The 11998-nt window shown below is 38.5% G+C and overlaps 1 protein-coding gene across 1 annotated transcript; it reads left to right on the top strand.

Annotated features, from left to right (window-relative positions):
* Nucleotides 1-2812: 2812 nt before the first annotated feature.
* On the top strand, nt 2813-11787 carry LOC128316350 (NKG2-D type II integral membrane protein-like). The gene is made up of 4 exons (XM_053225824.1): nt 2813-2922; nt 5215-5372; nt 8213-8322; nt 10761-11787. Exons 1-4 carry the CDS (start codon nt 2850-2852, stop codon nt 10885-10887), a joined length of 468 nt encoding a protein of 155 aa, XP_053081799.1. The 5' UTR covers nt 2813-2849; the 3' UTR covers nt 10888-11787.
* Nucleotides 11788-11998: the final 211 nt, after the last annotated feature.

Genomic DNA, 11998 nt, shown 5'->3' with positions numbered 1-11998 from the left:
TTGTGTAGGGGGAGCTTTTCCACGCGAACAGAGAATTGGAAAAATCTTAATTGGAATTTTATATTCCTTATCGTACTACAACACTGCTTAAAATATAGAGGAATAAAAAGCTGATTAGTTTTCTCTATCAGTTTTTATATATCCATGTGAAATTTGTATGCAACACTTGTTTTTAATATCAGTTTCCTGATGGTTATTTTTCTTTGTTTCATTCTGTGAGCAACAATTTTGAGTATCTTCTCTGGTGCAAGAAACAGGGATTTTAAAAAGTCAGCTCTTTATAAGCTCAGTTAAAAGGGGACATTTTTTTTTATAAGAAGCAGTTTTAAAATGAAATATTATTAGTGCTGGGATACGGGCATGAAGGTATCAGGTGGATGGCATATTCTATGCTGAGGTCAAGAGAGCTTTCCTGTAGGAGATAATAATTGATATGAGGTCAAGGATAGGTGGAATTTAACCAGGACACTCAGGGTAGAGAAGTCTCATCCAGGCAGAAAACAACATGAACCACAGACCATATTGATGTCCCAGGGAATTACAGCTTCCGGACAAATAAAAGAAGTAGCTAGAAATGGGTTTGACGGTCAACCCCATTTCTAGCTACTTATTTTATTTGTCGGGAAGCTGTATAATATTAATATCATGTTAAGATATATTAGATTTGTTCTCAAAACAAAAGAAACTTGGAAGATTTGGGATTTGGGAAAGGTCAATCTGAATCGACTGGAAAGTGCATGGGGGGACAAAATAGGAGAATGTTTCAGGATTAAGAGTTAGTTAGAATGACTGAATTAGTGCTATGAAAGAAGTAATGAAGGGTTAGGGACCACACTTGAGAAATATTTAAAATGTAGAATTGCTAAGATGTACATTTTATTGAGGGTGTGAGGGAAAGAAGTGAAACAGTGATACCATTTGACATGAAGTTTATACATCTTGGCAAATATATTCCATTAAATGTTATAGAAAATAACAAGAACAGAAGGCTGTGATTTGGGATGTGTATGCGTGTGTGTGTGTGTGTGTGTGTGTGTGTGTGTATGTGTGTGTGTGTGACTGTGTGGGTGCATGCGTGCAAATAATGGTGAAGAGTGAGGTGCTTGTGACATATCAGTGGAGATGACCAGAAAGAATGAGATTGGTCTGTGTCTGTTAGAGTGAGCTTTGGCGGAAGACACAGATCATCAGCATGTACAGGGTAGAATTAAAAGTCTGGAGATCAAGAGAGACGCCTAGATTAGAGACATGAATTGTGGATTCACCGATTAATGTACAAGTCTGGGAAAAGATAGCAGAGGAAAGCAGAAGCTATACCACGCTCTACCTTGTGAAACCAGGGAGAGTAGACTATGCTAGAAGAACAAGGGTGAGGCGGGGGATCTCAGGGTAAATCAACATTTAGAAGTAGGTAGAAGATGAGTAAACAGTGGCAAGCAATGATGCTTAGTTAAACAAGTAGGAGGGGATCCAAAACATGAGATGGTGAATGAAAAGTGTGCTCCAAAATTGGCTATTTTACATATTAAAAAAAAATTTTTTTTAAATTTTTCAAGGAGGCTCCCCACCCAACTTGGGCCTGACCTCACGACCCTGAGATCAAGAGTGGCTTGCTCAATGCAGTGAGTTAGCCAAGAGCCCCAGTGAAGTTTTTAGATGTGCATAAAGACTATGCTGCAAGCTTCTTGGAGGTCTTGCCAAAATTAGTTCTGTACTACGTGTCCTTGGATGGACAAAAAGGAAAGCACAAGGGAATTGACTGGTCCCAAGAAATGGTAGTATTTAGGTACAGGAGGTCTTAATGTGGGTGGTTTTTTAAATGGTTTTTATTTATGGTTGAGAGAAAGAGATAAAGAGAGCACAGGAGAGGTGGGGATGGACACAGGGAGAGGGGGACAGAGGATCCAAAGTGGCCTCTGTGCCGTCAACAGTGAGCCAGACACGGGGCCGAAGTCATGAAATGTGAGATCATGACTTGAGCCCAGGTCAGATGCTTAACCACCTGAGCTATCCCGGGGCCCCTTAAGGTGTCTTTTCAATTCAGATCCAGTATATGAAGACTGGAATGGATGACTTAGTTGAACCGGGGTTATATTTATTGCAATGGAGTACATCAGGAGACTGTGAAATTGATGTTGCAGTTTTACAAGGAGACGTTGCATTTGGTTCAATGATGCGTGGTAGAGAGTTGGAAGTGACGATTCTTAACTGTCTAACAAACCATTAAGGGACCTTTCTTTTCGTGTTTGTACACTTAAAGAGCCATATACTGCGTGATTTTACACTTTTTCATTTGTGATTTTGGAGAAGATACTGCCAATTTGCTCAGAGATTTTTCACTTACTTTTTGCAAATTAGAAGTCGCCATGTGTGCTCTTCCTCTATGTATATTCAGTGAATTAATTATAAGCTTGTACTAGAGGAGAGTCAAATCCCTGGTGTTTAGCTTCCTGTGCAAATACTACATGCTAAATAAAATACTGGCTACTAATTTCACTAACTTTGTAATCATTATTTGAAGAGTAGGTGACATAGAAACTAAAAGTATATTTCATTTCCTGTTTACATTTCTGTTTTATAAAAATTGATTCCTCTCTCACGTACTTCCAAAAAAATGTATAGCAAGTTATCATTTTATTTAAAAATTTGTTTTCTGTTCTGACACTTCGACATATTGTAACCTGGCATTTTCTCTGATCGTGCTTTCATGTAGTCAGTGCCACTCACAGTGCCATTTAGAATTAGAGTAAATGATTATAATAAAATGATCTATTGCAAGCATTCAAGACCTTATTTTTATAATATGAATTCAAGTTTCTCACGGGTGGTCTGGAGAAATCAGGCAAGATATGAAAGCACCAGAAGACAAGAATGCTTCCTTAGCAGAAGTTGAAGATCGCTTAATTTTACTACCCACTACAGGTATGTACTGAAGGATTATACTGATAGTTTACAGATGTTTCCTCCATGGAATTATCTCATTCTGTTCCATTTTAATATATCATTTTAAAACTTTACATTGTGTTTTGTCAAGTCCTTTAATTGTTCTCACTTTTTAAAATTAAATCCATTGTCTTTCTTCTAGCTAATTGAACTCTTGACTTTCACAAAGTCATGTTGACTTGATTAATTTCTGCTTGTGGATGAATTTTCCTCAGTCTAGATCTCTTGGAATTAATACCATCCTCTTATATTCATTGAGGTGGATTTCTCCCGAAGGGAGAACTGGTTCCCATTGGAGCAGTGTACCTGTACTTGGGAAGTCAAGATTTCTCAGTGTCATCTTAACGATGGTCTGACGTCTGTCAGTCTCTGGCAACACAATTTGACCCCAAAGCTATTCTCAACATGAGGCTTTTGGGACACAGGAGAACCACCTATTTTTTAGTCATTCAGTCTGATGTAAGCAAGATATACATATATATATACATATATGTATACATAGAGAAAGCATAGGTCTCTAAGTGGTCTTGTGGTTGAGGATCATGTGGCTTTTGTTTTCAAGATAAAGATCATGACACATTACTTTAAAAAAAAATTAAATCCCAGCTGGTTAACATATAATCTGGTAATAAATTCAGGGGTAGAATTTAGGAATTCATCACTTACATACAACACGTAGTGCTCATCCCAAAAATGCCTTCCTTAATGCCCATCACCCATTTGGCCCTCCCCTCACTCAACAGCCCTCCAGCAACCCTCAGTTTGTTCTCTGTATTGAAGAGTCTCTTCTGGTTTGCCTCTTATGGTTTGCCTCCCTTTATGTGTTTAGCTTATTTTTCCTTATCTTCCCCTATGTTTATCTATATTGTTTCTTAAATTCCACATATGAGTGAAATCTTATATTTCTCTTTCTCTGACTGACTGATTTTGCTTAGCACGATACACTCTACTTGCACCCACATTGTTGCAAATGCAAGACTTCATTCCTTTTGATGGCTGAGTGATATTCCATTGTAGAATATACCGTCTTTACCCATTTATTGGTGATGGCCATTTGGGCTCTTTCCATGATTTAGCTATTATTGATACTGGTGCAATAAACATTGGGGTGCAGGTGACACTTCAAATTAGCATTTGTGTGTCCTTTGGCCAAATGCCTAGTAGTGCCATTATTGTTTCTAATTATAGGGTAGCTCTATGTTTCATTTTTTGAGAAACAGCCATGCTGTTTTCCAGAGTGACTGCACCAGCTTGCATTCCCACCAGCAGTGCAAAAACATTCCCCTTTTTCCACATCCTTGCCAACATCTGTTCTTGCCCAAATTGTTCATTTTAGCTATTCTGACAGGTGTGAGGTAGTATCTCATTGTGGTTTTGATTTGTATTTCCCTGATGATGAGTGATGTGGAGCATCTTTTCATGTGTCTGTAGGCCATCTGGATGTCTTCTTTGGAAAAGTGTCTGTTCATGTCTTTTGTCCCTTTCTTCACTGGATTATTTGCCTTCTGAGTGTTGAGTTCCATAAGTTCTTTATAGATTTTGGATACCAATCCTTTATCTGATATGTCATTTGCAAATATTTTCTTCCATTCCGTCGGTTGCCTTTTAGTTTTGCTGATTGTTTCCTTTGCAGTGCAGAAGCTTTTTATCTTGATGAGGTCCCAATAGTTCGTTTTTGCTTCTGTTTCCCTTGCCCCTGAAGATATGTCTTCATGTAAGTAAGAAGTTCCTGTGGATGAGGTCAAAGAGGTTGTTGCCTGTTTTCTACTCTAGGATTTTGATGGTTTTGACGTTTAGGTCTGTCATCCATTTTGAGTTGTTTTTGTGTATGATGTAAGAATGTGGTCCAGGTTCATTCTACATGTTGCTGTCCAGTTTTCTCAACACCATTTGCTGAAAGACTGTCTTCTTTCCATTGGATATTTTTTCCTGCTTAGTCAAAGATTAGCTGGCCGTACATTGTGGGTCCATTTCTGGGTTTTCCGTTTTGTTCCGTTGATCTATGTGTCTACTTTTGTGCCAGTACCATACTGTTTTGGTGCAAACAGCTTTGTAAAACAGCTTGATCCAGGATTGTGATGTGTCCAGCTTTGGTTTCCTTTTTTAACATTCCTTTGGCTATTCAGTGTCTTTTGTGGTTCCGTACAAATTTTGGGTTTGTTCTAGCTCTGTGAAGAATGCTGGTATTATTTTGATAGAAATTGCATCGAATGTGTAGATTGCTTTGGGTAGTGTCAGCATTTTAACAATGTTTGTTTTCCAATCCATGAGGATGGAATGAAGACGATGACACATTTCAAGGAAAATGGTACTGCTGTGGGAAAAGCTGTTACCACTTTTCCAAAGAGGAGAAAACTTGGGAGAGGAGCATGGTGTCATGCCAAGATCTGCAGTCTAGTCTCCTGAAGATTGATACTAAAGAGGAGCAAGTATGTCTACTTTCCTAAACCTGATGTAAACGCTTTGAGTATGCAAAGCATGTCTGGAGTTCAGATAATTGTTTCGACTTTCCTCCAATATTATTTGGCATGTTGTTTTGAAGCACTTTGTTAACTGGCGCAGATTTCTCTGTGGAAGAGACATAGGTGTAACAGTGACCGAGAAGAACCATTGATTTAAATCAAGAAAAACAGCCATTCTGGGCATGCCATGGAATGATTTTCAGTCTTTAGTATTGTATATATTGCATCTTAACACTTAGTATGCTTCAAACCGGTCAGCATTGAGCTTCTCAGGGCTAATACAGGGCAAAAGAACAATTGCTTCAAGGGCATGAGCCTTCTAAAGAGATACTTTCTCATTGTGCTGAGTTGTGTTGTTCCTTCCTCAGTATATGGGAGGGATTAAACTTCAAAGGGAAGATCAGTCTTCCCCTTCATGGCCATGGGAAAAGAGGTTGAAAAATGAAGAGGTTGAATGTAGCTAGAATGAATTTTTTTTAAAAAAATATTTTTTTAAACATTTTTTCACTTTGTAAGAGACAGAGAGAGACAGAGTGCGAGTGAGAGGGGGCAGAGAGAGAGGAAGACACAGAATCTGAAGGAGGCTCCAGGCTCTTACCTGTCAGCACAGAGCCCGATGTGGAGCTCGAACTCACATATGTGAGATCATGACCTGAGCCAAAGTCAGACACTTAAGCAATGGAGCCACACAGGCACCCTGGAATGATTCTTTGAAAATGATTTTTTTTCTTTTGCTTATAATCCAGAATAACAGAGAAAGCATCTCTTCTTTAGAAGAGAAAATCTAGATCACATTTGACATTACTTTTAATGTTTGGGAATATAAAGTCAGTAGAATGGATTCTGTAGTACACATTAGCACATTGGGTCAAACAAATTTTAAAAATCCAGGACCGCTTATACATACTTTGATTAATTTCAACCTCACCTGTTATCAATCAACTTCCAAATGGTTGGAGTTTTCTTCTTTCACACATTAAGTTTATTTTTAATCCGTATTTCCCCAGTCATTTCCTATTCAGTGTTCTTCAGTTTCAGTCCTGCCATTGAAGTTTCTGGACTTCAGAGTTTCAATGAAACTTCTTATACTTGTTATCCCTCTTTTTCCAGGAACTATCTAGAGCCTTTGAAATTTCCTGAGACTTTTGCCATTGTTTAGAGCAAAATCTGAGTTTCATAGTCTAGCACCTCATTTGATGAGAGTTTGGCTGTCAGTATCTGAACTGGGCTGCTGATACACTCTCCGAACTGGAGATCGACTTTGCTACAGAACAGCATTACTTTGACACTGATGGTTTAGGATTTGCCATGTTTTGCTGCTTTACCAAGCCCAGGAGTGTAATGACAGCGGGGCTTAAGTCCATTGATACTGCAAACTGAAATTGGGTTTGATACCTATGCATACCCCTAGCATCTAGCAAAATTATGTGAGTGAAAGAATCAAGGGACATTGAACATCAGTGTTTATTTGGAGACTTAGAAATGATAACATCTATTTTGGTCGCAATTCTATAATTCCCATTCGTTTTCCTTAGGCACTAACTATACACTCCTCAAATTTTTCTGATACAATGTAATTACTGTGAAGAAATATTGATGCATGTGTGTGTTTTTGGGTGCCTTTGTGTTAGAGAGAGAGAGAGAGGCTGAGATTCAATTACATTGCTTCTAGCAAAGGACATTAATTTGTTACTTTCCATTCAATATGCCAATTGGAATAATGATTACAAAGAATTTACAGAATTTTTATGGTAGAGATATTTTAGACACTGCATGCATTATTCAGTGCCCACACTGTTAACACAGACTGTATGGTATCCACTGCATACAGAAGGAAAATTCTCAAGGAAGTTTTATTTCCTGAGGTGTGTAGAGCAAATTAATGGGATACAGTGTTTGACCGCTTGTAGCTATAGTCTCTTCATTTTCACTGCTGTATAATATTCCCCAGTGTGGCTAAGAATCTCTACAAGATGGAAGTTTGGGTTGTTTCCACCTTTTGTGGTTAGGAATAGTCCTTCATGAATCATTCTTAGACGTGTCTCAGTGCAAAACTGTCTTGTGTGTCCTCACTTCTCTTGACCACAAATCATCGTAGGAGTGAAATCATTGGGGACAGGGTTCCTAAAGGTCCATTTTCATGCGATAATTTAAAATTACATTTCAATACGATTTTAGCAACATTTTGAAAGATGGATTTGATATCAACCATCCCACAAACTTGGTGCTGTTACTTTTAATTTCTGCCAATTAATTACTAGTAAAATATATCCTGGTGGCTTTGATTTGAATTTTCCTGATCTCTAGTGAGCTTGGCATCTCTCTCTCTCTATTTCTTGGCTATACTCCCCATATTTGAAATAAGTTCTCATTTGTTGTCCATTTTTTTTTCTTATTGGATAATTTTTTTTCCTTGTGTATTTCTAGAAATACGTATTCTGTAATTATTGCATATATCTCTAGACTTGAGGCTTGTCTTTTCACAGGCTGTAAGGCGTCTTATGAAAAGGAAAAGTTCCTGATTTAGTGCAATCACATTTATCTCTCTACTTTATCATATATGGAGATTTGTTTTTTTCCCTTTGCTGATATCTTGGATCCAGTCACAAAGATTTGAGTGAGTCCTTCACTAAAGCATTTCCATTCCTGTGTCTTCTCTACCCCATGGAGAAATGAGCCTGCCTGTTCCATTTATCATAAAAGTGTTTGAAGATAAAAGTGTCCAGTGTTTTATTTATGAGTCCTCTGTGGGTAAGATGTTTTCACTGACGCTATGAATAATACTAATAATTCCAATTTTGTCACAGGTCCTTATTCAATCAAAAATAAAATACAATCATTGGATTGGATTAAGTAGAGTTCAAGAAAGCGGGTATCACTGGAAATGGCTGGATGGCTCACCCCTATCTCAGCAGCTGTAAGTTTTCATTTCATGGCCTTGCTTCCTTTCCTGCTCAGTAACGGATTGGTAGATTATTGGTGAAGAAGAGGAACACATCCTTGAGGACTTAGGGAATATCTTTCATTCCATTTGATTTCATTTCTTAGATAGGCAACTGAATGCAAATCTGAGACCTCAAGAGACCCAAAGAGTATGATTTATTCCATGTTCTTTAATGGAAAGTACTTCCAAACGCAGTGAAATGGCATTTTGCTTTTGTATCTTGTATGTCCTATGGTACAAGCACGTCCACAGATATGGTTGCAGGGAATGATAAAAAGATAATGAGGAGAGAAAAGTGGCTAAGGCAGCCTCCTCTGTATGTGAAATTTGTCCCGTTTGCTTGGTATCATTCGAGAACAACAACAACAAAGAGCTTTTTCCAAAGGAGTCATTCAGTAATCATACAGTTCTAATGTGGTGTTTAATATCATACATGTTATTGTCTAACACATGTCCACAAGAATTTCTGTTAGCCATGTTTCATTAATAAATCGCATAGGTTTGTCAGTTGATGTCTACGAAATGAGTTTAGAAAATGAAGAAAAGTGATCCGTTGTAACTAAATCTAGCTAACATGGGGGACAGTATGGGAAACATGGGCTAGTTAACAGGCTGTTTATTGATGGCCCACAATGTGCCAGGCATGCTTCTAGCCACTGAAGCTGGTGAATTAAACACGCTACAGTTCTGCCGTTGTGGATAGTACATTCCAATGCAGGCTTGTTGGAGCTCTTGGTGATGAGCGACGACAATCTCAACGTGCCAAGTGAATTACATGGCACATTAGGGGGTGATATATGCTATGGAGTGATGTGAAATCTCTCACTTTTTGCTACAGTGCAAAGTGCCTTTTGTGTATGAAGGAAAGAAGGAGAGATTTCACTGCTTTCAGTGGAGTGGTCAGGACAGACTCCTTGAGAAATGAAGTTCACACAGCATCTTGAATGAGCTTGGGATGTGGGTTAGCTGATACAAATGCATCCCAGCAGTAACAACAGCTGTGGTCCAGACTCAGAGGTAGGAGTGTCCTTAGTATTCCTGAGGAAATAGCAAGAGGGCCTGGGATGCTGGAGCAAGGGGAACGAGGTGGAGAGAAGTAGGTCAGAGAGGGAATGACGGTGAGAGCATGTGGGGATGAGAAAAATGTAACACCTTGGATTGGTTCATGAGGGTCATGAGAAGCTATTAGAGGGTTTTAAGCGGAGGAGGGACAAAAGCTGGCTCCTGCTTTGGAGACGCACTCTGGACAGTCTGTTGAGCTGAAAAGGCCATGTGGCCAGATTCTATACTTGTTCCAAAGATGTGTTGTGAGACGGACAAATCAGGGATGGTGTCAAGGTTTTGGTCCAAGAGTGGTAAGAATGACGTTCCCATTAACGTTAATAGGGCATATTTGGAATTCAGGTTTAGATACAATGGTAGTAAAACTGTTAAGCATTTAGGTATGTATGGGGGTGTCGCATGGGCCTGGTGATAGATGATCATGGCGATCAGGTGAGAGATCTGTGCCTGGAATGCAAATGTTGTGTGCAGCAGTGAATAGACAGCGTGACAAGTGAGAGGCTGGGTTGATTCTCGGGAATCTAAGGGCTGAGCCCTTGGACACCCTCATATTTAAGGTCATGTTAAGATAAGGGGACAAGAGGATAACCAGAAAACATCACCGAGAAAAGTGCTCCAAGAGACAGAAGGAAACCCATGAAGGGGCAGCAAGGGCAATGGAACCGCCTACAAAAAGTTCTACTGAAACAACAGCTGAATGTAAAAAGTTGGGGACACCTCCATTTTATTTCTTGAAATGGTTACTTCCCATCAAATTCTGAAAATTAAAACTAAGAAATGTTTTTTTTCTGGACAGTGTAGCCCAGCCTTCACATTTAAATTCCAGGTACCTTAGGCTCATGGCCCAATTTCACCGAAGTCTAATGCTTCGTTTGGTGTGGAAGACATTAGGCTCAGTGGAGAAAAAGTGCACTCTATTTTAAGTGCAAATCAACACCTTTTTTGCTCAAAGTGAGGCTAGCAGTGGAATTGCTTGCTCTGGGCACATCAATCTGAATTATAGGCGCTTGGAAATATGTTTATATGTAATTGCATTGTATCACTTCATACACATTCTTTATTTGATCACTTCCCAGACGTGTCAGGAGTCTTAGGAGCATATTTCAAGTCTATATGTATAACTCCTTAGACCTCCCAGTCTACACTACCCTTTGTACTTCTTCACTAGTTCCAATGGTCCATTGGCAACATTTCATTAGGTTTAGATACAATTACGCTTCCTAATCTTCACGCTATATGACCCTCTCAACATTTGTAAGGCCATTGAAATAACTGCACATATGTTTTCAATTTGTGATAAATTTTGCCTGAGAAATGTCTTTCTAAAATGAATTTATTTTCTGGTGCAGGAGTTTCCGACGGAGTTTATCTCATGTGAAATGTGGACACCTGAGACCATCAGCTATTTATAGTGCTGATTGTAGTAAAAGCTTCCGTTACATTTGTGAAAAGGAGTTCTCTGGTCCTGATAATTAAAGAAGCACTGTGACCAAATGATCACTATTTTCATTCTTTAACAGCTGTAAGGAAAAACACAGGGTATTCACTCAAATTAGTCAACTATGCATGGTGTATGAAGGATTATGATCTTTCACACATCCCTCAGCATGGATAAAAGAGTAAGTTTTAGAAATAGTAAAATCATCCATCCAAAAATGAAGCTTCTTTTTTTTTTTTGAGATTTCAAGAACCATTCCATCAGAGAATGTGAAAAAAGTTTCAGTGTAAGACTTTACATTTAAAATATAACTAAAAGATCTTGATTTAAATAGGTAGTGAATACATTTGCAATGTTCACAGTGTAAGAGGTCCTTAATGATGAACGCATCCTCTCAACCCATTTTGTGCTCTATTCACCTAGTTGCCACCTCAGAGGCACACATGTAACTGTTTTATATAGTATTCCAGAGGTATTCTAGTAAAGTACAAGTATACACAGGCCGTCTGCTAAAGAAAATGTTATGTGCCACAAACGACAGTAACGATCCTTTATGTTTCTGTTGAAAATGTACCATGCGTGTGTTCCATATCAGTACATAGGTAGCTGCATTACTTTGTATAAATTTCTGCAAATGTCACACTGATAAATGTTTTATTTCCAATGGATGTTTCGGTTTTTTCCAGGATTTTGGAATTGTGTGAATGAAAGCACTTAGTACTGTATTACTTGCCATAGAGCATATACATAGGGTAATGTCTAGCAGTGTCATTTCTATGTCAAAATGTGTCCACATGAAATTTGCATAGACATTGAATATTACAATAGATGCTCTACATCTGTATCTGCAGTCAGCAGCATTCAAGAATTCCTGTTTCCTCCCTTGGTAACCACCGCAACGTTTTATCAGTCTGTTTGGTTTTGCCAATAAAATCTTCACCAATTAAAAAAAATGTTTATTTGATTCACTTCAATTTACGATGTCCTGTTATTTGTATCTCTGAGCATCTGTGTATGGTATTTCTTTTCATTCTGTCCTTGTCTTTGTGGATTAATATCACAAACTTAAGTTTGAGCAAGAAAAAAGCCCAGACACAAAATCGCTCCTCCTATAACGTTCCAGTTATTTATAAGGTTCTACACCAGGTA

The sequence above is a fragment of the Acinonyx jubatus genome, chromosome B4, assembly GCF_027475565.1.
Source record: "Acinonyx jubatus isolate Ajub_Pintada_27869175 chromosome B4, VMU_Ajub_asm_v1.0, whole genome shotgun sequence".
Classification (NCBI taxonomy): Eukaryota; Metazoa; Chordata; class Mammalia; order Carnivora; family Felidae; genus Acinonyx; species Acinonyx jubatus.
This window is presented reverse-complemented; position numbering and strand designations above follow the sequence as displayed.